This window comes from Vulpes vulpes, chromosome 4, assembly GCF_048418805.1.
Source record: "Vulpes vulpes isolate BD-2025 chromosome 4, VulVul3, whole genome shotgun sequence".
Taxonomy (NCBI): Eukaryota; Metazoa; Chordata; class Mammalia; order Carnivora; family Canidae; genus Vulpes; species Vulpes vulpes.
The window spans coordinates 146,808,996-146,836,471 of NC_132783.1; the positions used below are offsets into that span (position 1 = coordinate 146,808,996).

Sequence of the window (27,476 nt, forward strand, 5' to 3'; positions counted from 1 at the left end):
GGCCAACAGCACTCAGCAGTTAAGTGATAGAAGCAGCTCAGGTCTGCGTGGCTCTAAACCCTGCGTGCTTCCCCCAAATTACCATGATTGTGGAGCTAAGTGGACTGTTCACACTCAGTCTTGCTGCCAGAGCCGCCGTTCCCCGCATCCCCCCTCTCCCGCCTCAGCCCTGGGTTAGGACTCCGTCAGGGAACTGCTGGTGGAAGTAGGAAGCGCCGCAGCGAGTGCCCCAGCCAGGGCTGAGGTCTTTTTAGCCAAGAGTAACGTTCTGCCAACAAGATCCAGAAAAGGTCTAATCCTACGTTATTGAGGTGCCCTCCTGTCTGCTTTTTAAACCTGCGCTAAATAATATACATCCCTTAGATTTCAACAGACCTGTTGGCAATAAAAAATAAATAACCAATCAGCAGCCAGATTTTGGGGTTGGGACAGGAAGGCAAGAGAATAAGCTCTGCACTGGCCTCAGTGTCTGCGAGAGACACACTGGAAGCTGTGCTAAGTTGGGGTCCCCGGAGCTGAACTGCGCGGGGGAATCCTGGGGCACGTGGTGCAGGGAAGGCCGACGGGTGCGGGGGGAGCTGAGCGAGGAGCTGGTGTCCACAGGCCGCAAGCGCCCACCTGAGCCCACGGGGAGCTCTGGGGCCTGGGTCGCAGCAGAGCAGCCCGGCCCCGGGGAGCAGATCCTCTACATCCCTCTGTCCGCCAGCCCTTGGCTGGGGCCTTGGGGTCAGGGGTCCCCTAACGAGCCCGAAGTGCCTGGGGACAGCTTCCCCTGAGGAGGCAGGTGTGCACCGACCGGCACTCAGCGGGGAAAAGGCCTGGGAGGGACACTCGCAGCCCAAGTCCAAATACGTTACTTTGGAACATGATCAAGTGAGAGATTTTGACACAAAACAGGACAGTCTGCTTAGATGTGTCTGCTGAACACGGGATTTATTAACAAGGAGCTTTTTTTTTTCCTTTTTAAAAAGATTTTGTTTATTTATTCCCAAGAGACAGAGAGAGAGAGAGGCAGAGACACAAGCAGAGGGAGAAGCAGGCTCCATGCAGGCAGCCCGATGCAGGACTCCGGGGTCATGCCCTGGGCCCAAGGCAGGTGCTCCACCGCTGAGCTCCCCAGGCGTCCAATCAAGGAGCTTCTTGATTCTTATTTTGCTTTAGGGTATTACAGTATTAGATCAGCTGGGCTAGAGGGAAAATGTTTTTCTGAGGAAGGCGTCAGGGCAGGTACGCTCCTCCGCAAAGGCTGCAATACCTTCTTATGGAAATTTTTAAGGTATTAATTGGACAAAAAGGAAAGAGGATTAAACATATAATCAGAAACAATGGTCAAAAACTAGCTTATATAATACCAACTTTGTCAGAAGAATGATACCAAATTCCTACAGCTGTTAGATATTTTTTCTTTTACATTTTCATAAGACCATTTCACATGTCAATATTTTACTATAAATACCTTTTTTCTAACAGTGATTTGCATAGGACGTTCAACTATGTAATGATGGATACGCTGTTATTATATATTTGTCAGAGCACCTAGATGTACAACCCAAGAGGGATTGCGAACCGTGAGCTTTGAGCAATAAAGATGCATCACTGTAGGCTCATTGACTGAAAATGTACCCCCGGGGCACCTGGGAGGCTCGGTGGGCTAAGCATCTGCTTTCAGCTCAGGTTGAGGTCCAGGGTCCTGGGATCGAGTCCCACGTCAGCCTCCCTTCTCCATGGAGCGCCTGCCTCTGCTCCTCTCTCTCTGTCTCCCATGAATAAATAAATAAAATCTTTAAAAAAAAAAAACGTGGACCACTGGGGCAGGGGTTATCGATAGTGGGATAGTGGGGCCGGGGGAGTCCAGCAGTTGCTCCATTCTGCTCCATTGCGTGGCTCTAAAAACTGGAGTCTTGTTTTACGCCGCTCTCAGCCTGTCGGTACTAATCCCAATGCTGCGGGGTGCTCACGTGGGCCGGTGAGCCTCCCAGGGACATCCCCCCTTTCAGAATTGATGTTACTACTGGGCTGACCCTTGTGGCTCTTACTATGATTGCAAGACGCCCTGCAGCAACAGCCGTCAGGAAACTTGGAAAAAATAAAGGTTCATTACTTATAAGACCTGGAAGTGGCACCGTACACCTGGGGTTACAGCAGTGAGGTGGGGGGGGGGCTGAGAGCACACGCGCACAGGCCGGAGAGCCTGCTCGGGGGTCAAGGGTGGGGACCCAGAGTTTCGCAGGCTTACTCTTTATTGGTGAGTTTAGGACATAAGAGCAGGAATTTAAAACATGGGGAAGAGAAATGACAAGTGGCCCAAATGGCCAGTTATGATGATACCAGCCAAGGGCTCCAAAACCAAGGAGGTCCGGCGGCGGCGGGGGAGGTAGCCCGGCCCTTCCTGTAGTCGCGGGCCTGGCCGTGGTTCATTCAGGATCGTTGTCTTGAAAGTCGATGCCGCCCTCGGGTGTCACCTGGGCCGCGCCTGCCCCGTGCCTACGGCACGTCTGCCTCTGAAGGTCTGTGACTACACAGAAAGCCGATTCTCCTCCTTAATCGGCTTCCGGTTCCTAAGGAACAGCTGACGTCCTGTGACATCAGAAAAAAAAAAAAATCCCCTCCACCCAGACATCCATTCCCACCCTCTGTGCTGTAATCTGTCGAGCAATCAGAATATTCCGCGGCCACAACCTCCTGAGCAGGCATCGTCCGCAAACAGTGTATTTGGTTTAAAGGGTTTCTTTTCATACTTGTTTGCACGGAGCTGAGGAACACCTTTCAAGTTAAAATACAGCAAGAACTGGGTAAACAGCACCCGCTATATAATGTATTCCTCCAGCACTTTGCTCATAGAACCCGCTCTGCCGTGAAGGGGCCACGTAACGCACACGGGCCGTGGCGGCGTGGGGCGCACTCGTCCCCGTGCACACATGCCCCTTCCTTAAAGAAAACGGGAAGCCGTCACCCACCCCGTGCAAGGCGGCGGACCCGAATGCCCGTTGCTGTTACATAAACTCAGCCCACGAGTAGAATTAACATGTTTTGCTTTTAACCAAAACTTCCTACGATGACTTTGGTCTGAACATAAAATGCCTGTCGCGTTTTTCCTCTACTACCTGAGCCCCAGCGGGCAGGTGTCTCCCCTACAAGGAGCTGTTTGCACCCGAAGCTAATATGGGTGAAAATGAAAGCTAATGCCCTTTATCAAATCAGAGTGAGCGTCACCCTATACGCTGCTTAGCGCCTCCGTAGAAACCGACCCGCTGGGGCTTCCTTGGGGGTGTGAGTCCCCCGAGGTGCACCCACACTTCTGATGCTGTTTGTGGGTTGTCTCTCCCCCGCAGGCCTTGAACCGGGGCATCGCTGCTGTCAAGGAGGATGCAGTGGAGATGCTGGCCAGCTACGGGCTGGCGTACTCGCTGATGAAGTTCTTCACGGGTCCCATGAGCGACTTTAAGAACGTGGGCCTGGTGTTCGTGAACAGCAAGCGGGACAGGACCAAGGCCGTCCTGTGCATGGTGGTGGCCGGCGCCGTCGCTGCCGTCTTCCACACCCTCATCGGTAAGGCTGCTGAGCATTTGGGAGGCGCCAGCCCGCGTCCTCCCTGTTCCTTTCCATCCGCTCCAACGTGTCTCTTGTAATAAGGGGTTTCTTCCGTGATTATCGAGACATTTGTCATGAACACTCCAAGGGATGAAGGGACAGGGTTTGTGCCCCTTAGCGCAAGAAGAGGGAATGTGTTTTCCCCGGGAAGCCCTAGTTTTAATTCTTTGACTCCCAAGCCTGTGGCAGAGAGGATGTGATCTCAGGAAGGTCGACAGGGTGGCCCGGGCACCCTACAGACGCGCATTCCTGCACACGCTCCGTCTTAAAAACCAAGATAGCCTGGTGGTGATCAGGGTTAGTGCTTATCCACTGAATCAATGACAGGTGGCTTTATGTGATCAAATTAACTTACTTCAGGGGCTCACTAGTCTGTTTTATTCAAAGACCAGACTAAACCCTGGGGCAAAACATGATTTCCATGGAAAAATAAGAAAGCTGTATCACACCTGCGGTGACTAGCGTAGAGTTTCTCCAGGACTTTGGAAAAGGACTTCCTCTGGAGCTTCAGCCCTGCTCCTCCCAAACATCAACGGGGTGAGACCGTTTGGTTTTCCCTTTGAATGTGACACCGACTTTGGTGCTGAGAACACTGTGAGGCCATGAGAGGTTGCCGCTCACGGGCCAGGTTTTCAGTCCACCTAATGAAAACATGCCGTGTTTTCGTCATCGTTGAATAAGACTTTGGGACTAAGAGTTAATTACGAGCCATCAGTAATCACGGAAGAGAAGAGCTGAGTATTCTGGGTCATTGAAACTGGTGTGAGGAACCCGTGGCCACTGAGATAAAAATTATCATTTTTCAAGTTAAATCTAAAATTTCCCTTTTTTTTTTTAAGATTTTATTTATTTATTCATGAGAGACACAGAGAGAGAAAGAGGCAGAGACACAGGCAGAGGGAGAAGCAGGCTCCATGCAGGGAGCCCAACGTGGGACTCGATCCTGGGACCCCAGGATCACGCCCTGGGCCAAAGGAAGGCGCCAAACCACTGAGCCACCCAGGCATCCCCTAAAATTTCCCATTTTAAAAGAGAACGATAAAATCTTCAATTGGAGTCAGGATGGTTCTGTAGCCCAGATAGACTTAGCAGTTGTCTGGAGTTGACGCTGGCAGTTCTGTTGGACTCACAGACTTGGAGGTCTAGGAGATCCACCGACCCAGAAGTTCGTGTCTGTTCTGTGTCCACCAGAGCCTCGCTCTAGACGCCCAAGTCGCAGGAGCCTTGGGAGTATTTCTAGCTTTGGGTTCTTGCTCTTTGTTGGGCAGCCGCCAGTAATTGTCTCATTTTAGCCAAATTGTGGCCACCACTGTTATCATGGGCTCATCTGTGAGACACCACTTTTTTTAATTGCAGGGCACAGGGTTTGCCACCAACTAGACCTTAATTTAGGCCAGTGGTCAGGATGTAGGTGTTCTCCAACTCCCCCCGTTAATTAATCTATAAAAGAGGAAACCTTGCTGACCATGTATTTGGTTGAGTCCAAGGTCATCGCACCGCACGAAGCCAGCATTGCCCGACCACCTAACTCACGCAGGTGGAGAAGCCACTGCTGTGGCCGTTGCATGTCTCTGCACAGCTCATTCTCGACAGTGAGCTGCAAGGCCTCTCCCGTGTCCAAAGCCGCTTGGGCAGACAGCGCAGCTCAGGCGAGCCAGCTCCGCTGCTCCTACAGGGAGGAGCTGAAGCAGCTGCTAGAATGCATCCGTCTGCCCGTCTTCCCTTCTCAGTCCATTCTGATATGGTCAGGGGTGCTAGGAAGCTTCAGCATAGTCTCAAAATGGGTCGCCACGTAACAAACCACCCCAGGACTCAGTGACCCAAAGCACAGCCTTTATTCTTGCTCACCAGACGGGCCAGCGAGTGGCCCTTTGGGCTCAGTGTGCTCACGCCTCTGTGGTCAGCTGAGAGCCAGGAGGCAGCTCGTGGTGGGCTCACGGGGCGGCCGTCAGCCAGCAGTGGGCTGGTCCAGATGGCCTGTGCTGGGACGGCGGGGCTCTCCTCCGCCAGCCTGAGCTTGTGTGGACCACACAGCTCTGCCCATACCCCAAGTGAGAAGATAGAGGCCCACAAGGCCTTCTGAGGCCGAGAATTGGAAGTGGCCACCATCACTGCTATTGCACAGGTTCAAGGGGGCGGGGAAATAGACTCCAGCTTTTCCCCGGAGGAACTACAAAGTCATCCTGCAGAGAAGGGATGTTAGGAGGAGAGAAGAAGCAGGGACATCTTGTAATCCGTCTACCCTGGTCCCCTCTTTGGGGGATGATGGCTTCATGCATCCATCCAGTCAGTACGTGTTGAACACCTACTGTGTGGCCAGCAGTGGCCTAGGTCCTGGGAATGCACATATGAATAGGCATATTCTCCAGAGAGACGCAAGATAATCACGCAGCAAATTATTCCAAATCCCATCCACCAGGACTTGACAGCAGTGAGATCAAGCTTGTGTTCTTGTGTTAAAATCTCACATTTACGGTACTTTCTTACTGCAGGGGTTTACACCATCTCTCCAAGGCCGGGGCAGCGTCGTACTCCCCACCCCCGGGTCTTCCAGATCAATGTTGCACGGTGCAGGCTGCGCAGGGGTGTGTCCTGTGTCCCCGCCCCAGCCCGTAACCGGCCCCGTCACGGCTGGGTTAGCTGGCACCGCGCCTGGTGCGTAGAAGCCATTCAGCCATACGTGTGGAAGCGATTTAAGTATCGGCCATACAAGCGCACACACTTTGAAATGATTCATTAGAAGCGCAGGGGTCAGGTTACCTGCCTCTGGAAAGCCCAGGGAACGGAACCTAGTGGCATAATCAGTTGTACTTGTGGGACTTTACGTTTAAGCATGGGAACTTGGGGATTTGAATGAGAATAGGGCTTCTCGAATTGGCTCTTGGAAATACCCACAGTATCCTGTTACCAGGGTGGGAGGAGGGCTGTCTCCTCAATTCCCATGAGAAAATAGGTGTGTAGACTTGTCTTGATTAATGATATTTTGTGGCATTTTGCAACAAGCCCTAGGAGCCACTGGTTGAACAAGTCTGAGAACCACTGATTCTGGAAAGAGTCCGTCGCCCTGATGGGCCCGGGGCAGGAGAGCTAGGGACTTGAGTGGCCCTTCTGGTTTCTTCTTGTTTGGGGGGGGGGGGGTCGAAAGCTGTCAGACCCTAAAAGGTCAGGTCTGTGTCCTCCCGTCACCACCTCGGCATGAGATCTGTTTACGTCTGTTCAAAAGCCTCGCTTAATTTTTCTTTTTAATGCTCTGCTCTTCGGAAGGAATATAAGGGTCGAGGTAGGGCAGTTGATAGGAGCCGATGGCCACTGAATGTTAGGGCAGCCAGCCTGCTAACTGTGGACTCCATGCAGAGCGTTCCCAACAGATCGCCCCAGCCAACAGCGCGGGCCAGGAGCAGCTCAAGGGCAACGCGGCGGGGAGGGGGCATCGGGCGAGAAACAGCTGCTGGGATTTTACGTTCCCAGCTCGCAGGGCAGGAACAACAACCTTCGGGGTCATGATCACAGTCCTCTCTGCGTAGGGGAGGAGCAGGGGGAGGAGGAAGTGGCCGAGAGAGAATAAGAGGCCAAAAGAAGCCAAGGCAGCCCTGGGCCGGTCAGTCCCAGAGTCCCCTGGAGCCTGGAGGCAGGAGAGGCCAGAAGCAGCCAGGGCTGAAGAAAGCAAAGGGGTGGGGGTGGGGGGCCCGGAGGCCTGGCCGGCTGAGCCCGCCCCCCAGCCTGCCTTCAGACCACCCTTCATTGCCTGGCGCACAGTCGCTGTGTCCCCATTAGGACACTCTGGAGAGTAGGTGCCTGTAGGTCCATCTGCAGGAGAGGAGCTGACACTCATCTCTGCCCCCCGCCCCCGGGCCACAGGCGACCACAGGCCCTGCTCTCTGCTGCTCAGACTCCCAGGTCCCAGAAGCCATCGTGTGACCGTGCATTGTCCCAACCATGCACGGGGACGGGAGGGCTAGGACCGTGCAACCGCATCGGCTCCCCCTCCAGAGGCTGGACAGTCAAGTCCATCGGGCCTCCCTCCGGGCCTCTGTAGTTTGCTGGCGACCTGGAGCCGTCCTGGGGCCGAGGCATCAGCCCATCTCTGCCTTCACGTCCCCGTGGCCTCCTGCCTGTGTGCGTGCACTTCTGTGTCCAAATCTCCTTTCTCAGGACCGCAGTCATATTGGGGGGCCCACGCCATTCTGAATGCCTGCATCTTACCTGGCTACGTCTGCAGTGACCTGTCACTAGGAAGGTCACAGTCTGCAGCCCCTGGGACGGGCCCGACCTCTGAACTCCGAGGGAACGAGGCCCTCTGGGTCCGGCCTTCCCCGGGGTCGGAGTCCCATCAGGCTCCCCCTGTGGCCCTGTGTGTGCGCTCTACCCTTTACCCTGCAATTTCAGCCCAGGAGCTATTCCTGGCTGCCCGGCTCCTGCCCCGGCTCTCCCAGCTCGGCTGCCTCAACCTGCCAGCTGCCTCCGTCCACCAGGGTGGGGCCGGCTTGGGGCCAGGCTTGGGCTGGGCTTAGGGCCGGGCCAGGCTGCTCCTGGCAGGTCCCAGCCCAGTGGCTGGTTCCCGGCTCAAGGGAACGAACGTGCACATAAACGGCGGCAGCGACGCACTCTGAGCCCAAGCCCCCGAGGTCCAGCACCCCGGGGAAGCCGTCCCTGTGGTTGGACCGTCCTGGCCTGGCATTTCCGCGCATCTGCACACCCCTCTCTGCGTGTGCGTCCCACCCGGGGGAAGGCTCCCCCTGCCCTGCGCTGAGCAGCCCAGGGTCAGACCCAGCCTTCTCTCCGCCCCTCTCCTCTAACCTGTGTGCCTCCGGGTCCCAGTGGGGACCTCACAGCACTCCCCTTCCCTCCTTGTCCCCCCTTCCCGGGTCTTTGCTCTTTCTGCCCTGTGACTCCGTCCCTCCCGGTTCTTTTCTTGCTGCTTCGGTAGCTCTACTGGCCCCAGCCTGCTCCACACCTGACATGTTCCCCCACCTGGTGGCTCTCCTTAGGTTTTCACCTCTGCCCCTCCTGGAGGGCCCCCCCACCCCGTCCCACCTCGCTCTCGGGCTGTCTCACCCATGCCAGCCCCTGCCCCTTGGAATCACCCACTTGTACCTCTTCCCCCTCTGGGATTCCCATATGTGCATCTGAATATCCTTGATATCATCCCAAAGACCTGACTTCATTCAAACTTCCTGTGGTGCAAGACTAATCCCCCAAAAGAGTGGAGGCTTATTTCTTTACCATCAGTTTCTTCTTCTTATCAGTTCATACAATTATAAACCATTTCCCAAACTTTGAAGTGGAGGGAGGGATCCTATGATTCACATAAAATGGGACTCACTGCATCCTATCTCCTTTATGAATTCAAAGCAGCTTCTGTAGTTGTCCACCCATTAGCGTCCATATTTATGAAAAAATGAACACCGCAGGCGCACTGCTATTAAAGCACTGTGTAAAACGCTGAGAAGCATGAAAGTCACTATTTTCTGATGTCGTCTAAACATCTGTCAGTGAAGTAAAAATATCTTAATAGTGTGTTTCGGCTAACACACCGCAAACACCTTTCTCTCTCCCTTTCTATCTATTCAGTCGATTCAGATTATTTCAGCCTGTTTCAGCTCAGTGCCCACACGCTCCTCCCTAAAGGTGAAACAAAAAATAGCAAGCCGCCAAAAGCTAGCTTTACATTTTTTCCTGAAAAGCCATATTAATTAACAGGGGCGCCGGGGTGGTGTAGTCACTTAAGCATCTGACTCTTGATTGTGGCTCAGATCGTGACCTCAGGGTTGTGAGATCCCCCCCCCCCCTCAGGCTCTGAGCTCAGCAGGGAGTCTGCTTAGGGTTCTCTCTCTCCCTCTCCGCCCACCCCCCTAGAAAAAAGGTAAAAGAAAAAGCATATTAACCTCTGGGAATTTCTTAGTCAATAAGTAACCCTCCGTGTAAACATTCAGCTTCCAAAGGATCCCTCAAGCATCCTTTCGTGATCTCAAAATAATGGATGCGTCCACAATGCATAGTAATAGGAGATTATGTTGATGTTAAGTAAACCTCCAAAAAGGAATTCATCGCAGCCATTAAAACGTGAAAGATGTCCTTGGAAATCATGGAAAGCTGTTCGTGGTTGACGAAAGCATATATATATACACAGTGTGACCCCATTTTTATGTTAAAACACGTGCGTACCCCACATGCCCACGAGAGAACTGGACAGTTAAACCCAGGCTGTTAACCATGATCCCCTCTAGATAGAGGGGTGAGATTGTAGATGTTTTTTTTTTTTTTTCCTATTTGCTCATTGACATTTTCTAATTTTCTACAAAAAAAAAAAAAAAAAAAAAAACTATGTTTAACATTGTTTTTGTACTTTTGAGATGAAAAACTTAAAAGGTAACCGCTTCTAAATATCGCCATGTTATGTTTTTGGGCCCTTTGCAGCTTATAGTGACTTAGGCTACTACATTATCAATAAACTGCACCATGTGGATGAGTCGGTGGGGAGCAAAACGAGAAGGGCCTTCCTGTATCTTGCTGCCTTCCCTTTTATGGATGCAATGGTGAGTAATCGGGGCACTTGAAAAAATTGTGGTGTGTAGGACATAAGATTGGCCACGTGAGCATCTGTGCACGTACAGTGCAGCGGCGTGGAGGGTCTTCCCTCACCGGGAGTCTCGTGACACTGACACTCGTCCCCGTCCCCTCGCCCCGGCACCACTGCCCTACGGTCCGAGTCTGCGAATCCGACCATTCCAGGGATCTCCCGTAAGCGGGACGGGACGGCGTCTGTCTTTCTGTGGCCGTCCATTAGCCTCCCGTAGTATCTTCAGGGTTCCTCGAGCTGCAGCCAAAGCCAGGATGTCTTAAGGCCGCGCCGTAGTCCCCCATCTGTATAGGCCGCAGTGGACACCGGGTGACTTCCGCCTTTTGGCCTTTCTGGTGACGCCTGTTACCGACATGAGCATACAAATCCCGCCTTGAGTCTCCCGTCCTAACCCTTTGGGTGGATAGCCGGAAGTAGAATTGCTGGATTACAGAGTAATTCTATGTTTAGTGTCGGAGGGACCCTCAGACTGAGCTCCGCGGCAGCTGTGCCACGTCCCTGCCCGCACCAGCGCCGCGGAGGAGCCCAGCTGCCAGCGGCGTCAGGACAATCCTCCGTGGTCGCCGCAAGTTCTGGTGGGAAGCAAGAGAGCCTATTTGAAAATTTTCCTTACATATGAAGTTGTTTTCTGCTACATTCAGGATCAAGGGCTCAGGACAGCTTTCCGATAAACTCACCGTTTGTGTGGCTTAAGCACCCAAAGCTTTTTAGAATAAGAATCTCTTGAAAATATTGGTAGGATTTCGTTATGTTAATAACCAGCTTTAGTGCGTTACTAAGGGCGGCTCGCGTCCAGAGCTTAGATGCTTTGTCATGATACTAGAGGGTTCTCAGAGAAGGCTGTTTCCTATTCCTCTGGGTCACAGTCCTAAGGAGGCTTAGCAAACTCTACGTACATGGATTTCCAGTAATGTGCAACGCTGGGAAGTAACCGCCTTCTTTGGGCTCCATTTCAAATTACCTGAGGAAGGAGACTTAAAAATAAGTTAATCTGCACAGTTTTTCATGCACACGCACCCTCGAATCTTACGTACTGTGGACACGTGAGGTAAGCGGGCGTCTACACCGAGGTGAGACCGCCGACGTGCGTCCCTGGAGGAAGGAGACCCTTGGCCTTAGCGGGGTAACACTGCCTGTAGGTGGCGTAGGGACGTGGCCTCCCTGGATCGGACTCTTTCCGCCAGTCTGCATGGGGGTCGTAAACCCTCAGTTTTGACCCAAAGGCTCGGATGCTCAGTTGGGGTCACGTCGGGTCGCGGTGCTCTTGGCCATTGGAGCACTGGTGCCCGGGCTTCCTTACTCTTCACCAAGTAAGAAATTTACTCTGTATTTACTCTGGTAGCTGACACGTACCCTAAAATGGGAAAGAAAAAAGGCAAAGGGCTGGATTTCTTAGAACCGGGTTCCCCAGGGGGCCCCACGCCCGCCTACGGGGCAGCACAGGGCTTTGAACCAGGAAGCTGAATGAGGCAACCTCTCACGCCCTCAAAGAGTGAAAGCCCAACTTCCTAGAGGGTCCTGACCTTGCTGTAACGCCCACCCCCGTCCTTGGGGACTCCGCAAACACACGGAAGACTGTGGTGACCTGGCGAATTCAGGGACTGAGGGTGGACCGTAAGCCCCACGTGCCCTAACTCCCTTCTGCCCTATTAGTTTGCCGTGTAACTCGGTGTAACACTCAGTGTGACCTTCACCTTCCTGATTCATTTACCGGCCGCCCCGAAGACCCAGCAGTAAGAGAGTGTTAATAAAAAAACAAAATAATGAACCTCTCTGAGGAGCCAGGTCGCCTCCCCAGGCACAGGCACCTGCCGCCTACACCTGCCGCGGCCCTGAGACCTCGGGGGGGGGGGGGGGCGGGGGGAGAGGATATTTGAAAACCACAAGGCTTATCACCCCGATGGCTTCGGTCAACAGGCGCAGCCCACGAGCCACTGTTTGCAAATGTTATCGGCAGTTTGCCTTTCTTCCCCGCCTGGCAGCTCGCGGCCTGTGGGCTGCGGGACGGGGTAGCCGTGCAGCTGCCCTAGGAGGTCTGGACACAGACGTCCCCACGGTGTCGGGTGCGGCGGCCTCCAGCACGGTCCTCCCACGGACCCTGGCCCAGCCGCGACACCCCCAGGTGCGCCGTCTGCTCCCCTTGGAGCACCTTCCCGGGCCTTCCCTCAGCTCAGATCCTGTCCCAGCTTGGAGAGAAGGAGACAGTTGATGAGAACCCGTAATGCCTGTGGTAGCTCAGAGCCCTTGCCAGTCCCAGGCCCCCGGGGCGGGCGTGCTCCCTCCATCCCTGGTCTGCGCCTCGCGTTCCAGCAGGAAGGCTGACGCACACGCCGCTCTGCATACCGTTGGTACTAAATAAATACCTGCAGCCACTGAGTCCACTTAAAGTTCTAGCCAGGACCTACCCACCAGCCCAAGTCAGAGTCCGTGACCCCGCGGAAGGTCCCGGGGGGTAGAAGGTCTCTCTCAGGAACGCCCAGTAAATCACAACGACCGGAAGCCCTCCAGTGCCCACGGCATCTCACGCCAAACTCTTTTCTTTCCGGAAGGCATGGACCCATGCTGGCATTCTCCTAAAACACAAATACAGCTTCCTGGTGGGATGTGCCTCGATCTCCGATGTCATAGCTCAGGTGAGTGTGGGCCGTGCGCCGGTCGGAGCTCCTCGGGCCTCAGCCCACCCCTGCCTCCCTGACACGCGCGCCCTGTGCCAGACGCGGGCGCCAGGAAAGGTTCGTTACACGAGTGAGAAAATGAGGCTTCTTGCAGTGGACCCGGGTCCAAGCCTGCGAGGAGGAGGTGGTGAGAATTCAGACGCAGCCTCGGAGGTTTTGGCTTTTCCTCTTACAAGCTCGCCCATGGGATGACGGCCGGGTCCCGGCTGGTGCGGGCTTGGTGGTCATGGGGTCGCGGGGCACCTGGCCGGGTGCACACTTGGGCCTCTGTGCCGCCCAACAATGCGCGGTCTGCCCCGCGGCTCCAGGGAGGGCCCTTAGGAATTACCCTTACGTGTTGTATCTCGTGTAGACGCCACACGGGGCTGCCGTTTAACCCGTCATTACCCCGTGTTTTAAGAGAGCCGGGAAGCTGGACGCTGCCCGGAAGCAGGCCTGCGTCACACTTCCTTCCGAGCCCAGGTCCCCGGGGTCTGGCACCAGCCCTGGCTTTCCACGCTCCTTCCTTCTCCTTCCTTCCTCCTGCCACCGAGGACGCTGCGTGAAAACTTTCAGCGGAAAATCAGATGTAATCCCTGCAACCCATAAATCAGCCGTAGCTCCCGCAATCAGGGGTTCCGGAGGGCCGTGTCCTCGCCGAGGGGGAGGGAGTGGCGGGCTGATGTTTAAGCACCTTTTCCACTTCTCCGTTCCATCTTAGGGGCATTTCCACGCGCCTCTGCCGGTTTCCCCCAATTGCACGTGCCCGTCCTTTAGCCGCCTTTCTGAGATCACCCGCTGTCGGGCCGTCGGCACCTCCCTAAAGGCCAGCAAGTACATTTCCAAACAAATTGCAGTCACTCCACGGGTCACCATTCGAAGTACTTCAGGTTAATTCCCGTGAACCCTGCGTGTCCGTGTTTGGGGGGACACGCGGGCCTGAGGCCGGCTGATGATACAGCCCTGGGAATTTTATCTGTGAGTCACTAGAGATTTTTATCCCGATCTTACTTTCATTCGTCCTCCGAGAGATGAACTAACTGCCTTATTCACTCAAGTTCCTTAATGTGACATTAAGGAGACGCCTCTCGGTTGCAGCATCGGCATCAGCGACTCTGCGCATTTATAGAGGTTTTCTAAAGGGCAAACACGCAGAAAAACTCCGCTTTGCCTAAGATAAATACGGCGAGCGTCTAAGGGTCGAAGAGGAAACCATATCCGTGAAAACTGCTTTGCCGGGACGCCCACGGCCCTCGTCCTTCCCAGAGCTGGTCCCGGCCGGCGCCTGCCGAGCGCGGTGATCGCACCTGGCTGGTGGGAGGGGTGGGGGCCAGACCCGGAGCCCAGAGCCGTCTGGCCTCGGCTATTCCTGGTGAAGGAGCTATTTTAAGCCTTGCAGTTGGAAAGTTTGGGGGAATAAATGCAATTTTTGTTCCTAAGTCTTCTGTTACCCCTGCCCCCCACCCCTCCCAGCTTTTCCCGTTACCTGACGCATTTGTTAATTGCTGCATCGGGAGTAAGTAGGTCTCGAGCCTAGTCCTGAAACCCCGCGCGGCAGAGGGAGGCGGCCGGCACGCGGCCCCGGTAGAATGGAGATGGTTTTCTGTTTTTTTTTTTTAAAGATTTTATTTATTTATTCATGAGAGACAGAGAGACAGATCCAGGCAGAGGAAGAAGCAGGCTCCACGCAGGGAGCCCGACGTGGGACTCGATCCCGGGACTCCAGGCTCAGGGCCTGGGCTGAAGGCAGGCACTGCGCCACCCAGGCTGCCCTGAAGATGGTTTTCAGTGCCTTGAATTTCAGTGGCAAGTCCCATTTTTTGAAGTTTTACTAGGCTGGGACGCCTGGGTGGCTCAGTCGGTTCAGTGTCCGAGTCTTGGTTTCTGCCCAGGTCGTGATCTCAGGGTCCTGGGATCGAGCCCCGCCTTGGGCTCCACGGGCGGAGGCAGCTTCTCCGTCCCCCTCTGCCCCCGGCCCTGCTCCGGCTGTGCCTGCGCTTGCTCTCCACCCCCTCCCATAAGTAAATATATAAAATCTTTTTAAAAAGTTTTACTAAGCTAATTGATCTCTGGCCGCAGTACGAGAAGCCTGTCCTGGCCCGGTCCCCCGCGCTGCGCTTTCTGTGCCACCACCACTGCCAGCAGCGCTATGTCCCAACCTGGTGCCAAACAGCTTACGAAAAATATTGCTGTTTCTGGTTTATTTCGCAATCAGCTGGTCAGCATTTGCTCAGTGGCAGCATGAGAATTCTCCCGGCGCTGTTGGGCCTTCCCGGGACCTCCTGCCCTACGAGGGCCCCAGGATGGGACGCGTGATCCCGGGCCAGCAGTCCTGCCGCGCATCCCCTTGCCCCTGCCCCGTGCCCCCAGCCCTCTGGCGGGATCCCACCCCTGAGCCCCGCGCTGCACCGTTCTCCCCCGCGGGCGGCACACGTGCCCGTCACCCGCCCAGCGGACTCCAGGCGCCGAGTCAGTGGGTCCCTACCCTCCTCGCTCTGCCTGGTCACCGGCTCCCTTCCCACCTCTGTGGGGAAGTCGAAGCAGCTGGATTCTTCAAGTCCTGGCGGCCAAACCCCCAGCCTGCCCTCGTCCCTGTGTCACCGCCGTTTCTCCCCGTCCCTTCCCCGGGGTGCAGGACCACCTCTTGCGCCCATGCGTGGGTTCTGTGCCTCCTCGGGAGCCGTGGTCCCCCCCGAGTCCTTTCTCCAGACATGTAGACGCGCTCCAGGATCTGCTGCTTCGACAGCGAGCGCAGGAAGCTGCCTGCTCCCTGTACCTGGCGGCTACGGTTCTCCTCCCCGGGCTTCCCACTCCTCGCTGTCCCCATGTCTCTGCTTCTGTTTCACGGACTCCAGGTCGACCCCCCCCAGGTTCACGCTAACAGTTGTCACCAATGACCTTTGTGCCCCATAATCCCCCGGACAGTTTCCTCCAGTCCCTGGACATCGGGTCACCGTGTCACTGCTCGCTCCTGTGCAAGGTGCTCCGGGCCTGGTGCCGGCACCACGTCGGCTCTGCCGATGGGAAAGGTGCCCGGTCCTCGGTCCTCGAGAGCCACCCTCTCTGCGCCCTGCTCCCGTGGGAGGACCTGCCCTGCCCCAGGTCCCCACCGCCCCACAGGGTGGATAGGACTCCCACGTTCCTATCATAAGCTCGAATTCCTATCTTCTCTGTCCCACGTTTTCCAGTTTTGAGCAAATCAGTGGTGCTGTCATCTGGTCAGAAACCTGAGGACCATCCTCTTCATCACCGAGGCTTTTCGATTTTAGTCCCAGGTGGTTCTCTTATCTGCCCTCTTGTCCCCATGGCTGCCGTCCTCGCCTGGTCGGAAGGACGCTGCTCCCACCTGAGGCCTCCTGACTTGGCTCTGCCTCTGCTCTGGAACTCCTCCCTCCCTCCCGTCCTCCTCCCTCCCGTCCTCCTCCCTCCCGTCCTCCTCCCTCCCTCCCTCCTTCCTCCCTCCCTCCCTCCCTCCCCCCTCCGTCCCCCCTCCCTCCCTCCCCACTCACCCCTGTGATCTCTTCTCTCTGAAATTCTGGCACGTTGCTTAGAAGCCGCTGCACAAACGGCTTCCCTGGATTCCCGAGGTGAGGCCTCCAAACCCTGCCCAGGACGGACAAGGTGCTGAGGACCCTGGGCCCTGCTTCCTCCCCAGCCTGCGCCCTCTGGAGCCCCTGCTCTCTGCGCTGCAGGCCCCACTATGGCCCAGGCCCCTCCCACTGGGGCCCTTGGCCTCGGCCCCTGTGCCCAGGAGGAGATGTTTGGCCTCCGTCCCTCCCGGCCACCTCCTGCCAAGGCTGGGGGGGGGGGCTCAGCTCAAATGTCATCCGGGGGATGCCCAAGGCCTGACTGTCGCCAAGCGTACGTGGACGCCAGTGGGGAAGCTTTGCCGAGGGCACCCGTGTGGGAACCAAAGGGGGGAGCTCTGCACCGTGGCCTCTCCAGCACCTCAGGTGCCGCGGGGGCTGCTTGGCTCGCTCGCCCGCACCGAGGGGGCGTCTGGCACCCCGGGGGCCCCGGAGGAAACCAAGACGAGCCTGTGAAGACACTGAGCCATCCTGGGAGGAACGCGGAGTCCTGAGGACCGAGCCCCCGCCTCGTCCAGGAAGGCCGGGGGGTGCAGGCCTGCCGAGCAGGACCTCGGAGGGGGATGTGGCCCACAGGAGAAGCGGGGACGCGGGCAAGGAGGGGGAGGTGGGGGGCTCCGGGGACGGGGGCGCCCAGGCCGGCGGCTCCACATTGGGGCATCCTCGGGGCATCCTCTGGCCTGTGTCCTCTGGCCCCATGGGGACTGTGTGCAGCCCGGCACGTCCACATGGCAAGACAGTGCCCCTGTCGCCCACGCCCTGAGGCCCGGTGCAGATGGGCCTCGCACACTGGGTGTGCAGACGACGGGCTGCAGACGGGCCACTGCCAGTATCCGGTCCTCCCGCCGCGGTCACGGGCGTCTCCATCACCAGCTCCTCTGGGTCCACACCCGCCACAGGCCCCCCCGCGGGTCACTGGCCCGGGTCCACCTTCGTCTCCGACTTCGTGTCTCCCGGTGTCTGGTCCCGCGGTGATGGGCTCCCGGGCTCCCCGGCGACTCCGGATCTCAGGCCCAAGGCCAAGCCCCATGTTAGGTGTGGAGATTGCTGCTCCGTGGAGATCTTGGAAGAAGAGAAGAGTCACCGTAGCTCAGGAATAGCGTCCCCCTCCCGTTCCTCACCTTCCGCACCTCGTCTGCTCAGCCGCCTCCTGACTGTGGGTTCCCCGGACGCCTCTGCACGGAGCCTGGGCTGCTGCTCTGACTTTTGCAGACGGGAAAGTTAAACACATTGTTAGGTTTGCTTTGGAGACTCTACAGCCAGTGGAGAGCTACATTATTATTTCTATCCCTCCTCAGTGTTTTTCTGACCTGTTGCACTTTTGTAAGTTCGTATTTTAAGTTTCAATTCAGTTTTGTAACTATCACCATTGGTGCCTTTTGCAGCATTTTTCCGTGAATTCCGTCTTACAGACATGACTGTTTTCCTGTATCCGTCACCTATCACCGTTACGTTTTCCTTGTGGCCCAAGGGCCTCCGATGTGGGTTACTCGCGCGTGCCAGGCCCTGGGCTCAGGAGGGCAAACCTCTGACATCTTTTGGGAATCTGGGGGACCAAAGTCCCGGATACTTTTTTGCTATGACCGTGACCTGTTGCCTTAAAGGAGCCCTAGAGGGCCCGTGGCACAGTGACGGTGCGCTCTTCCCCTGCAGAGAGGACGCCCGGGCCCGAGCTCTGTGCGGGCAGTGTCCAGCCCGGCCCGGCTGTCTTCTCCTCCTGGGTGTCCCTGTCCCGTCGGGGGCACGCCCGTTGCCTGCTTGCACTTCTCCCCGCTGACTCGTTCCTGCTTTTTCACCTCCAGGTCGTGTTTGTAGCCATCTTACTGCACAGTCACCTGGAATGCAGAGAACCGCTGCTCATCCCGATCCTCTCCCTGTACATGGGCGCCCTCGTGCGCTGTACCACCCTGTGCCTGGGCTACTACAAGAACATCCATGACATCATCCCCGACAGGAGCGGCCCGGAGCTGGGGGTACGTCCTTGGAACTCGCCCCGGCCTGTGCACACGTCCCCGACCCAGTGTCCAGCGCTGGGTCGTGTCCAGAGGCAGAGGCAGGTGGAGAGTTAATGGCCTCAGGAGATGGAGGAGGCCTCGGGTTCCCGTGCAGGTTCCTTCCCTGTCGGGGACAGAGGCACAGTGGGTCAGGTCAGGCTGAAGAGTAGATACGGCACTTTTGGTTCTTAACGTCTGTGGCCAAAAGTGAGTCATCCCACGTATAAATCAAGTATTTTGCAGCCCACGGTACCTTTAAACCCACTTTGGGTCACACTTTCCATACTGGCCAGACGCAGTCGCTCCTTCGGGCACCTTCTGGGGGGAGCAGAGCATGGGGGCCCCGTGGGGAGCACAGAGGAATTTAAAATACGGTCTCTACCCTCAGGCAGCTTGTTACAGCCCACCTGGTAGACGGGACCAACACAGGAGCAGTGGTCAGACATGCATGTGCGGGGGGAGTACGGGAGCCCGTGGAGCTCGGGGTGGGGGGGACAGTGGGGAGACGGAGAGGCCCCAAAGGAGGCAGAGCTTGGCCCGAGCCTCCCAAGGGGAGTCAGCGTCCAGCCGGGTGCGATCGGCCCGAGCGGCGCGGGCACTTTCTCACCATGAGTGCAAACGGTGTCTGCCTCACGTACGTGCTGCTCGTCTCTGCCCTTGGCACCCGGCATCCCTGGGCTCCGGCTCCTCGAGCTGTGAGGCTGATGGGCACGAAGCCCGGGGGGTCAGCACGGCACCCCACCCCCCCTCGGACCACACGTTGCCCTCGGCAGGTCAGACCGCTGACCCCCATCCGAGGTCTGTCCGGTTGTCTCTGTCACTACGGCAACCACGTCAGATGGGTCTTGAGGGCGACCGTCCGTCTCTGGGGGCTCAGAGGTGGCTGGCGTGATGCCACCGTGTGACTCCACCCCCGAGGAACCGAAACCAGAGCTAAATCCTACAAGCCAGTTAACGATTGCACAGCCCTTTGCTTTGTAGGATTCTTAATCACTTCCCTTGACCCTGCTTTTCTTTGTGTGCTGCTGAGCATTCACGTGACTTCTCCAGCCCTGAGGACAAGGCCGTTGCTCGTGGATCTGTACGGTGCCCGGATCATTAGGTGTCTGTGACCTGAGCGGAGATAAAAATAAATTATAATAACATTTTGCTTGTGAGAGGCTCCTCTTCCTGACCCGGCTTCCAGCCGGTCGGTTGGCGACTTGAACACCCATTTGCAGCCGGTCTCCCAGGTCGTGGAGTTGGGCTCTGCCTGGGGGAGCCGCCGTGTCCGGAGAACGGAGGTCTGGCCCCCCCAGGCCTCACCTGTGTTTTGGTTCCCCGGTAGCTTGCCCGCTGCCCGAGTTGCCTTCTAACAAGACTGTACGTCTCATTTTTAAGGTCAGGTTGGCTCCGCTGCAGAGGCTTTTCCTTATATTATTTTTAAGTGCAATGAACTGGCTCCTTATTGACCTCAAAAGGAAGAGGCTTTTTGGCTCTGAATTGTTTTTTTCTGCTCTGCTTCTAGAGTTTAGTGAGTTTTATGTGCATGTCTTGACGCAGGGAGATGCGACCATACGGAAGATGCTGAGCTTCTGGTGGCCTTTGGCTCTCATCTTGGCTACACAGAGAATCAGTAGGCCCATCGTCAACCTCTTCGTTTCCCGGGATCTTGGCGGCAGCTCCGCGGCTACGGAGGTAGGGCGGGTTCTGGTGAAGAGTGGGGTGGGGAGGCCTCCGGTTCCTCCGCGGCGTCAAGCCGTGTGACCCGTTGCCACTGAGAAAGAAGCCACGAGGCCTTGACCGTGCGCGTGTCTGAGGCTGGAGGGAGACGCCTCCTCCGTTCTTCCGCCGACCAGATGAGGAACCCGGGCAGGGGCCCAGGGTCCGGGCTGCGAAGCCGGTGAGGACCAGGGCTGGGAGTGAGTGCAGATGCTTACGCGGCCGCCCCGTGGCCTGTCTCCCCATGGAGCCCGCGTGACGCCGCCTCGCCGTAGAGGTAGAGAGCGAGGACGCCGCCGCAGCCGAAGTGACAGGGCCCAGCCGAGGGCGCGTGCCTCCCTCTGTCCCGGCCACGCGCCCCTGCTCCTGCCCAGCCTTCCCCTTTGCCAGCCTGCCCTCCCCTAGACGAGGATCCCCATTATTTACTCGCTCACGACTCAAGAGATTTATCTGGAAACTGGCAGCTGCTCCAAAGAAAGAGTTGGATCGGTTTTTCCATCTTCCATCCTGAATAGAGTGACTTCATTTGTTTCCCCCTCCGCTGCCCTCCGGAGATCTGATGCTGTCCCTGGAACTGCTGATCCTTCGGGAAGGCTGGTGGCTGCTCCTTAGGGCCTCTGCTCGCACGTGGCCCTTAGCGCGGCGAGCAGTCTGCAGCCTGGGCCTCCTGCCGGTCGCCGCGTGCTGGGAAGCCGCTCGTGTGCCCACAGCAGGATGCTCCCCACCCCCCCACCCCCCCCGCAGTCTCTTTCCGGGGTTTGCGTTTTGGATCATGTCTTGGGTGGCTCTGCTCACCCGGCAGCGTTTAGGCGACCGCATCAGCGTAAGTTGCTCAGAAGAAACTACGTGAGCCTCCTCCCTTGTGTGCTGGAACCCCGGCTTCCCCTTTCAAGAAAGCAAGGTACATGCTCTCGAGCCATTTCTAGGACCACAGTGGCCTCGAGGACAGCAGGCAGGGTGCAGGACAGACGTGTGCTGACCAGCTACGCCGTGTCCCCCGTTTGTGCCTGTTTCATCGACTCTGGCAAAGCTGCACGACGGATCTTCTTCGCACGGTTGTGCTGGAGGAACCGCCGGGCAGGCTGCGGAGGGCCGCCCCTCCCGGTCCCCAGGCTGGCCTGCAGCTGGCCGGGGCCGTCACCCGGCGGCACGATCGCTGCGGTGGCCGTGCCGGAGGCCACTCCCTGCCACGTGGCGGGAGCAGCTCCTGGGGACGCCGACGCTAACTGCCGGCTCTTCCTCTTGCAGGCGGTGGCGATCTTGACGGCCACGTACCCCGTGGGCCACATGCCGTACGGCTGGTTGACGGAGATCCGTGCTGTCTACCCTGCTTTTGACAAGGTGAGAACCCGTACGCTGTCGCGTCTCAAACACCCTCTTTAAAATCAGCTTCTGGCTCACAAGTGTCTCCACTCTGAGGTTTCCCGGTTCCACCTCCCTGTGAGCTTCCTGCGCAGGGAGCGGAATCCGACCTAGCCGAGCAATATTTTCCTCCAAAGGTAACGGACGTGGCTAAGCCTACCTTGATGCCGATTCTCTAACGCCCTCCGAACCACATTCACTTTTGGGTTTATTCCTATTGAGAAATCTTTTTTTTTTTTTTTTGGTTTTTTTTGTTTGTTTGTTTGTTTTGTTGTTTTTTGTTTTTTGTTTTTTTTTTTTTTGCAAAGGGAAGATATACTCTCAAATGTTATTACCCTGGTTATTGTTCCTGTGTGTGTTTTTTGTTTTTTTTTTTTTTTAATTAAACGAATGCTTTGCTGCCCTCACAGCAGATGCAAAGGTACAGACGGGATTGTGCTCTTGAGCTCCTAAGCTTCTGGATGGGTCTACCCCATGGACCCTGAAGCTGTGTGGTCCAGCTCGGTCTGGACGCCGCAGACCTGGTCCAGCTGCAAGCTCTGTCCTCCGGCAGCTGCTGGCCGAGCCTCGGCAGGCACCTAACCCTTCAGACCCGTAGCCTGCGGCTCGCTGGGGACTGTCCTACCAGTCACTGAATTAATGGTGATTTCATTAAAGCCTAATTACTTGAGCCTGTAGACCCTCATAGACGACACACCCTCCCCCAGAGGTAGTATACAGGTTTTTTTTAAAGATTTAATAACTTAGAGAGAGAGAGCGAGCAGCGACATGGGGAGGGAGAGAAACTCAAGCTGACTCTGTGCTCATCCTGGAGCCCGCTCAGTGCTCGATCCCGGGACCCTGAGAGCGTGACCTGAGCGGAAACCAAGAGTCAGACGCTGAACCGACTGTGCCACCCGCAGCCCCTGTACAATGACGTGAAAATGAAAAATGAAAAACGGGGAAGCGCCCGGGAGGCTCGGTCACGTACGCGTCATCCTCCCGCTCAGGTCATGACCCCAGGGTCCCCGTCGGGCTTGAGTGGCTTGCAGGACACTTGTCTCCTTGCAGTCCTTCTTTGAGCGAGTTTAATCCAATCTATTGACAGAAATCGCTATTTTGGTTTTAAGGAATGTACGTATGGAAGTGAATCCTAGAAAACCAAAATGATTATAAGTTTTCTTGCTAGAAAAAAAAAAAAAACTTTTCTTGCTCAATTTCTAGCTCTTGGAGAACCATGTTGTACAATAGAACTTGAGGAGCACAGCAGGGACCCAAGTGTTAGGACCTCCTGGCTGGGAAGTCAAATCTAGAGTTTTCCTGGCTCCCTCGAAACAACAGTAGAACACTCTACAGTTTCCCTGGAGCATCCAAGAAAACCTTGGGTTTATGCGGGGTCGCAGAGGTTACGTGCTGTGACGGACCCCTTTAAGGAGCCTACCTCTCGCCAGCCACTGGAGCGACTCGGAACCCTCTGGAGCCTCCCTCATTGTTTCCAGGCATTCCAGGGAGCTCCTCCAAGCCGTTCGCGTGAATGCCGACTATTCACCCAAATCTGAGACCCCTCTGTGTGGACTTGCAGAATTTGCTGCATTGACAGTTGCAGTCCTTAGTCTCATTGTGGTTCCCGAATAGGAGAGTTAGCATTTCTTGCATAGCTTCTGGTGGCCGCTGCTGAGTACCGACTGGGAGCGCTATCGTTGGCACGGAGTCTCCGATGTTCGGTCGCCGTCCCCGCGAGGGTGTGACCCTATGCAGATCGGGCAAACGCAAGGGGACGAGGTGCCGGCCCCATGGCCGTGCTAGCGGATTCCAGCCACGCCGGGAGAAACCGTTGCGTTGTCAGAGTGGAAGCCCCCGACGGCACCGCGGCCCCCCACCCGCCAGGCGGGAGTGCTGGGAGGTTGCCTGACTCCCCGGGGTGCCCACCCGGCACCTCTTGCAGATCCTGCGGTAGGAAGGACAGAGACGGGCCCCACGGGGACTCGCACTTGGCTGGCACCTGCCCCTCTTCCCCTCCTGTCACTGTCCCCTGCCCCTCTTCCCGCACTCGCCTGTGAACAGCGGCTGTGGCAGCAAAATCTGTTATTCAGGAAACAGATCTGCTTTAGAGGCTGGAATTAAGGAAACACAGCCTCAGCCTGAGTTTGTGCTGGCGGCATCTCAGGGAAGGGATTTGCAAGGTCGCCACGGCCTCCAAAGTGAAGGAGCCGTCAAAAGCTGTTTCCGAGTGGAGTGGAGCCTGCAGTCGCTCCGCTCGGGTGACTTCCACTCAGGTGGACGCCAGCCAGGTGCTCGGGGGCCGCCTTCGGGCCCGGTGGGATCCGTCCGGGGGCAGGGGGCTCTTCGTCCACTGGTTTTTCAAGGTGGGGCCAGGCCCTGGTGAGATCGGGTGAGGGGCAGCACGGCAGGCGCTGGGATGGTCTCGGGGCCTCGGGATGTGCAGGAGGACGTTGGCACTGTCTGCACAATTTGCTTAAAATTAAGTTTAACGGGGCGCCCGGGGGGCTCAGCAGCGGAGTGCCTGCCTCGGGCCCAGGGTGTGACCCTGGGGTCCCGGGATCGAGTCCCAAGTCGGGCTCCCTGCGTGGAGCCTGCTTCCCCTCTGCCTGTGTCTGCCCCTCTCTCTCTCTGTGTCTCTCAGGAATAAATAGAATCTAAGTGTAACACAGATTGCACCCTCTCCAGTCAAGAACGATTGTGCTGACTTGTGGAGTGAAAGGGGAGGGCGAGGCGCACAGTCCTTAGTCTCAGAGAGCCAGTGGTCACCTCACGGCCTCCACGTGTGCCCCGCGGGCACGTGCACCCCCAGAGGGCCCCAGGGCCCCCCAGGATGGCGGGAGGCGGGGCCCCCGGGGCGCTTGGGAGTACGGTCAGCTGGCCCGTGAGGAACGGATGGGCCGTGCCAGGGATGGGCCCTGAAGACGGGGTTTTGAGAATCAGGAGCCCCAAGGAGAACGGGGGGAGCAACAGTGCAGAAACCTGAGAACCCCAGGTGTGCCCGGAAGAGCAGGTCTTGTCTGGGACAGGAGTGGAGGAGTCTGGTCGGGGCCGAGGATGCCACTCAGCTTGTCGCCGCTGCGGGAGGCCCGGGCCGCGGGGCCCTTTCACGTCCGCGCGCCTCCAGAGCTTCCTCTGGCCCACGGTCACCTCCAGGGACCCGGCGGCTGCCTGAGACGGACAGAGGGACAGCCGTCTGCCCAGCCGCCGGGCGACCTGTGTCCTTCGGGCGCATCACAGGGCACTGAGGATGCTTTCCACACGGCCGCGGGGTCAGCCAAGGGTAACCTCCGCCCTCCTCTTTCCCCCAGAACAACCCCAGCAATAAGCTGGTGAGCGCGAGCAGCACGGTGACCGCCGCCCACATCAAGAAGTTCACGTTTGTGTGCATGGCCTTGTCGCTCACGGTAAGGAGACGCCGCCCCCCGCCCGCGCCCCGTGTTTCTGGAAGGGGAGGGGCCATCCTCAGGGACACGTGTCGTACTCCACACTGCGATGGCCTGTGGGTTCCACGCACAACCTCTTCAGAACATTTTTGTCCCAGAATAGGAACAGTAGCTCCTTAAGACGGTCACTGAGTCGGGGAACGAAGGGTGGACGCCGGCAATTCCGGGGACTTGTCACTCGCCGGGGAAAGGCCGCCCTTGCCTTTCCCTGTAGTAACACGCCTGTCGTCCTGAGTAACTGTGGACCCGTTTAAGCATCAGGGTCGAGTGTAGAAACCCCAGCCCCGCCTCAGTAGCCGCAGGGGAGGCCCCTTTCCTGACCGCACTGCGCGGCTGCTGTGTCCTGTCTCCCCGGCACGCGGCACGTGTGGGTCCGGCCCCCGCACGTCCCGGCCCTGTGCCACCCCCCGCATCCAGCCGCAGGCCACCGCGCCACGCGCGTCCTCCCCGCCAGCCCCCACGGTGCTCCAGCGTGGGACGTAGGGAACAAGCACATAGGCGCTCAGGAAGCCAAAGCGCGGGGGCATGTGTGCATAGGGAGAGCACGTACGACGCGGCTTGCATGTGCATCTGTGCCCTTGAGCTCTGAAGGTGGAGATGAGCAGGAGGTAAACAGAAATGCGGATTTCTTGAAAGATTGTATTTATGAGGCACCCGGGAGGCTCTGCGGAGGAGCGTCTGCCTTGGGCCCAGGGCGTGACCCCAGGGTCCTGGGATCGAGTCCCACGTCGGGCTCCCTGCATGGAGCCGCTTCTCCCTCTGCCTGGGTCTCTGCCTCTCTCGGGGTCTCATGAATAAATAAATACGATCTTTGAAAAAAGATGGTATTTATTTATCTAGAGCACATTCAAGCAGGGGAAGGAGCAAGGAGGGGAGGGGGAGAGACACAGAGAGGATCCCACGCGGACCCCCTGCTGAGCACGGAGTCTGACAGCCCAGGATCGGGATCGGGATCGGGGATCGGGGATCCATCTCATGACCCGAGGTCGCGCCCTGAGTGGAAATCAGCAGGCCGACACCCAGTCCGCTGAGCGACCCCACTGCCCTGAGATGTGGGTCTTTTGAACTCTGTTCAGTCTTCCTGATGGCTGTCGTGGCTCCGCATTTCCTATTAAGTCCTGTAGAAATTCTCCGTTTATAAAGCGCAAGGACGTTGCAGAAATGCCTGGGCTGCGCGGCTCTAGCCCCCCGCCCTGTCCTCACAAGCGTTTGGCCTGCTGCGCCCGGCCGTGGTCCTTCAGATCAAGCCCCGCACACGTTTTAAACCCTCAGTGGGTGTTTTCCCAAAGCCCGCAGCGGGACCTTTGATCCGCGGATCCCACACCTGAACAGACTGTGACAAGGGCAGCTCGAGACGAGTAGCCGTCTGGTCGCGCATCACAACCCCACGTCCTCAGCCGCCCCTTCGCCCCAACCTGCCTCCGTCGTGGGAGCGGGGACGGGTGTCGGGAACGTGTCTCAGCACCACGTCACCGAGGAGGAATTCCTGATAGTGTGTGTGTGTGTGTGTGGGGACAGGTTACCCGGGGCAACCCCGCTCCCCTCCGTGTGTTATTTCTCTACGGCGTGCAAGTTTTTCCATAGTTCCCTAAAATATTAGGAAAACATTGAGCAACCTTGAAACGGTTTAAAAGAGGATTTTAGGAAAAGCAGAGAAGGTTTCTATTCCAGGAACAGATCTCAGCCTTTGGAGACCATGTGAAGCGATTGCAAGTCCAAAGTTGAGTTGGACCCGACGCCAGGGCCTGCAGCTTGGAGCTCAGCCCTTGCTGGAAGCTGGAAGCCCTCGGGTGTCACTGGCTCTGCGGTCCAGGGTCTGCCCAGTGGAGTCGGACGGAGGACAGGGGCGGCCCAGGCGTGAGGCCGACCCCATGGGTGCCCGGGCGCTGACCTGTGCCTGAGACCAGAGCCGCCGCCTTCGTGGGCGTGACGATGCTTGAGAAGAGTGGTCCATGTCCCACGGACAGGCTTTATTTATTTCATTATCCTAATCCCGTTGTCCTTCCTGTAACTAGAAGTGTATCAGGGGAGGTTTGCACCAGACAAATGGAGGCACAGAGTCTTCGTTGGGGAGAGACTGGAGTCGAGGGAGGCAGAACTCTTAATTTCTCTCTTTTTTTTTTTTTAAAGATTTTATGAATTTATTCCTGGGAGACCCAGAGAGAGGCAGAGACACAGGCAGAGGGAGAAGCAGGTCCCTGCAGGGAGCCCGATGCGGGACTCGATCCCGGGACCCCAGGGTCACGCCCTGGGCTGAAGGCAGATGCTCAGCGCTGAGACCCCCTGGGGGCCCCAAACCTTTAATTTCTTAGGAAGGGGGAAAGGACTCGGGATCGGTGACTCACCTGAGCACCTGTCATAGAACAAGCCGGAAGCCAGGGCTTCCAGGCCCACCCTCCAGGCCCGTTAGTCCAAAGTGTGCTGCTCCCGGCAAGGAAGAAGGGCTGCCCTGCCCTGAGCCCCGGGAGCTGGGCGCCCTGCTTGCAACGGCACTTTCCTGAACACTAAAAACATGAATTTGAGTTTGCAGCTAATGAAGTACGTTATCCTCATACACATTATCCTTACGCTTCAGTCAGTTG

At 57.1% G+C, this 27,476-nt stretch overlaps 1 protein-coding gene across 4 annotated transcripts in view; it reads left to right on the top strand.

Annotated features, from left to right (window-relative positions):
• ANKH (ANKH inorganic pyrophosphate transport regulator) overlaps positions 1-27,476 on the top strand; it is a 113,309-nt gene that overhangs the window by 66,563 nt on the left and 19,270 nt on the right. For all 4 annotated transcript variants that reach the window (XM_072757223.1, XM_072757224.1, XM_072757225.1 and 1 more), the window contains exons 2-8: positions 3,333-3,549; positions 10,009-10,127; positions 12,721-12,804; positions 18,215-18,385; positions 19,949-20,083; positions 21,356-21,448; positions 24,760-24,855. In XM_072757223.1, the coding sequence (XP_072613324.1) occupies positions 3,333-3,549; positions 10,009-10,127; positions 12,721-12,804; positions 18,215-18,385; positions 19,949-20,083; positions 21,356-21,448; positions 24,760-24,855 (915 nt within the window). The remainder of the gene's footprint in view (positions 1-3,332; positions 3,550-10,008; positions 10,128-12,720; positions 12,805-18,214; positions 18,386-19,948; positions 20,084-21,355; positions 21,449-24,759; positions 24,856-27,476) is intronic.